The 1,364-nt window shown below is 56.0% G+C and overlaps 1 protein-coding gene across 7 annotated transcripts in view; it reads left to right on the forward strand.

Moving 5' to 3' along the window:
* The first annotated feature begins 6 nt into the window (after positions 1-6).
* The window catches only part of BRWD3 (bromodomain and WD repeat domain containing 3), a 117,231-nt gene continuing 115,873 nt past the window's right edge, over positions 7-1,364 (forward strand). For all 7 annotated transcript variants that reach the window (XM_024738224.1, XM_024738226.1, XM_024738225.1 and 4 more), the window contains exons 1-4: positions 7-59; positions 187-245; positions 448-477; positions 879-938. In XM_024738224.1, the coding sequence (XP_024593992.1) occupies positions 29-59; positions 187-245; positions 448-477; positions 879-938 (180 nt within the window). In that variant the 5' untranslated portion in view covers positions 7-28. The remainder of the gene's footprint in view (positions 60-186; positions 246-447; positions 478-878; positions 939-1,364) is intronic.

Below are 1,364 nucleotides of genomic sequence, written 5' to 3' on the forward strand. Positions count from 1 at the left end.
AAATCCTCCAAACCCCCTCGGGAAAAGGATGGCGGCGGCACCTACCCAGATCGAAGCCGGTGGGTAGCTGTGTCCTGGGGCTAAGAGGATGGGAGCTTAGCGCGACGGCTGTCAGTTTCTTTTGAAAAAGCTTCTATTTTTTCTTCTTTGCCTCCCTCTCAACCTCTTTCCCCCCCTCTTCCTCAGAGCTGTATTACCTGATCGCTAGATTCTTGCAGTCCGGACCCTGCAACAAATCCGCTCAGGTGAGAAGGGAAAGGAGATCTGGGAGTCTTGGGGAATGGTCCCAGTGGGGAAATCGAGGCAGCGGGGTGTGCGGTTCCGCTGTGGGTGAGGAAAAGGCCGGCCTTGAGTAGCGCTGCCGTCAGCGGCTGGGTTCAGTTTGGGGAGGGAGGAATGGGTTGGTGGCCCGAGCTGCCCTCATATCCGTGTTTCCCTTTTGCTCAGGTGCTAGTGCAGGAGCTCGAGGAGCATCAGGTACGCAGCCCCTTCGGGAAGAGGTGGGGATGGTTGGGGTGAGACTGGAGGAAGGGCAAGTAAGGGGCGGAGGGCTAGGACCGGGAGGAAGGCTTGGAACTGGGCACTCATAGCTGTTGTCACAGTGGTGAACCGGCTTCTTCCCTCAAAAGGGGCGGATATCGCTGGGGTCTTAACTCGCCCCCTCTTTATGCCTGTGGGAGGTGTTTTTTCAGGATTTCCTCCTCCTCGGCCTCCTTTCCCCCACACTCGTCTAGCTCTGAGACAACAGCTATCAGGCCAACAGCAATAATGATGCCAAAGGGTCGAGGACCCGGACCCAAACTGGGTCGGGTTGATGCGGAGCAGAGGCTTGGCCTTTATCGTTGCCCCCTCCCCCCTTTCTTTTCGCCGGCCCCCAGCTTATTCCGCGCCGCTTAGACTGGGAGGGGAGAGAGCACCGAAGAAGCTTCGAGGATCTGGTGAGTAAAGTTTTCATTTCAACTTAACCCAACTCTTTCTCCACTCCCACCCCACCTTGTTCCCCCAACCCGCCCCCGACCCTTCAACCTACGCGGCTCTGGAGCTCAGTGCTGAGCCGAAGAACTGTCCCTTCCCCCCTCCCGGCGAGTCGGAGAAAGGGTAGCTTGCCCTCCCCTTGGCCTCGTTTGTTTCCACCCGAAAACTTTGAAGAATGTGAACTGGTTATCAGAGATGCCGTATTGTAGATTATGAATATGTTACAAACATCGGGAAAGGCCCATTGTAGGGGTAAAAGAGAGAAACCAGGGGGTTATCTTGGGGCACGTACCAAGGACTGACGCTGGCCAATGACAGCGTTGGTAACAGCCTGGAGTTCCGGATTAGTGGAAGAAAACTGCTTTCTGGTTGGTCCTGGCTGGAAATAC

The sequence above is a fragment of the Neophocaena asiaeorientalis genome, unplaced genomic scaffold, assembly GCF_003031525.2.
Source record: "Neophocaena asiaeorientalis asiaeorientalis breed wild unplaced genomic scaffold, Neophocaena_asiaeorientalis_V1.1 scaffold186, whole genome shotgun sequence".
NCBI lineage: Eukaryota > Metazoa > Chordata > Mammalia > Artiodactyla > Phocoenidae > Neophocaena > Neophocaena asiaeorientalis.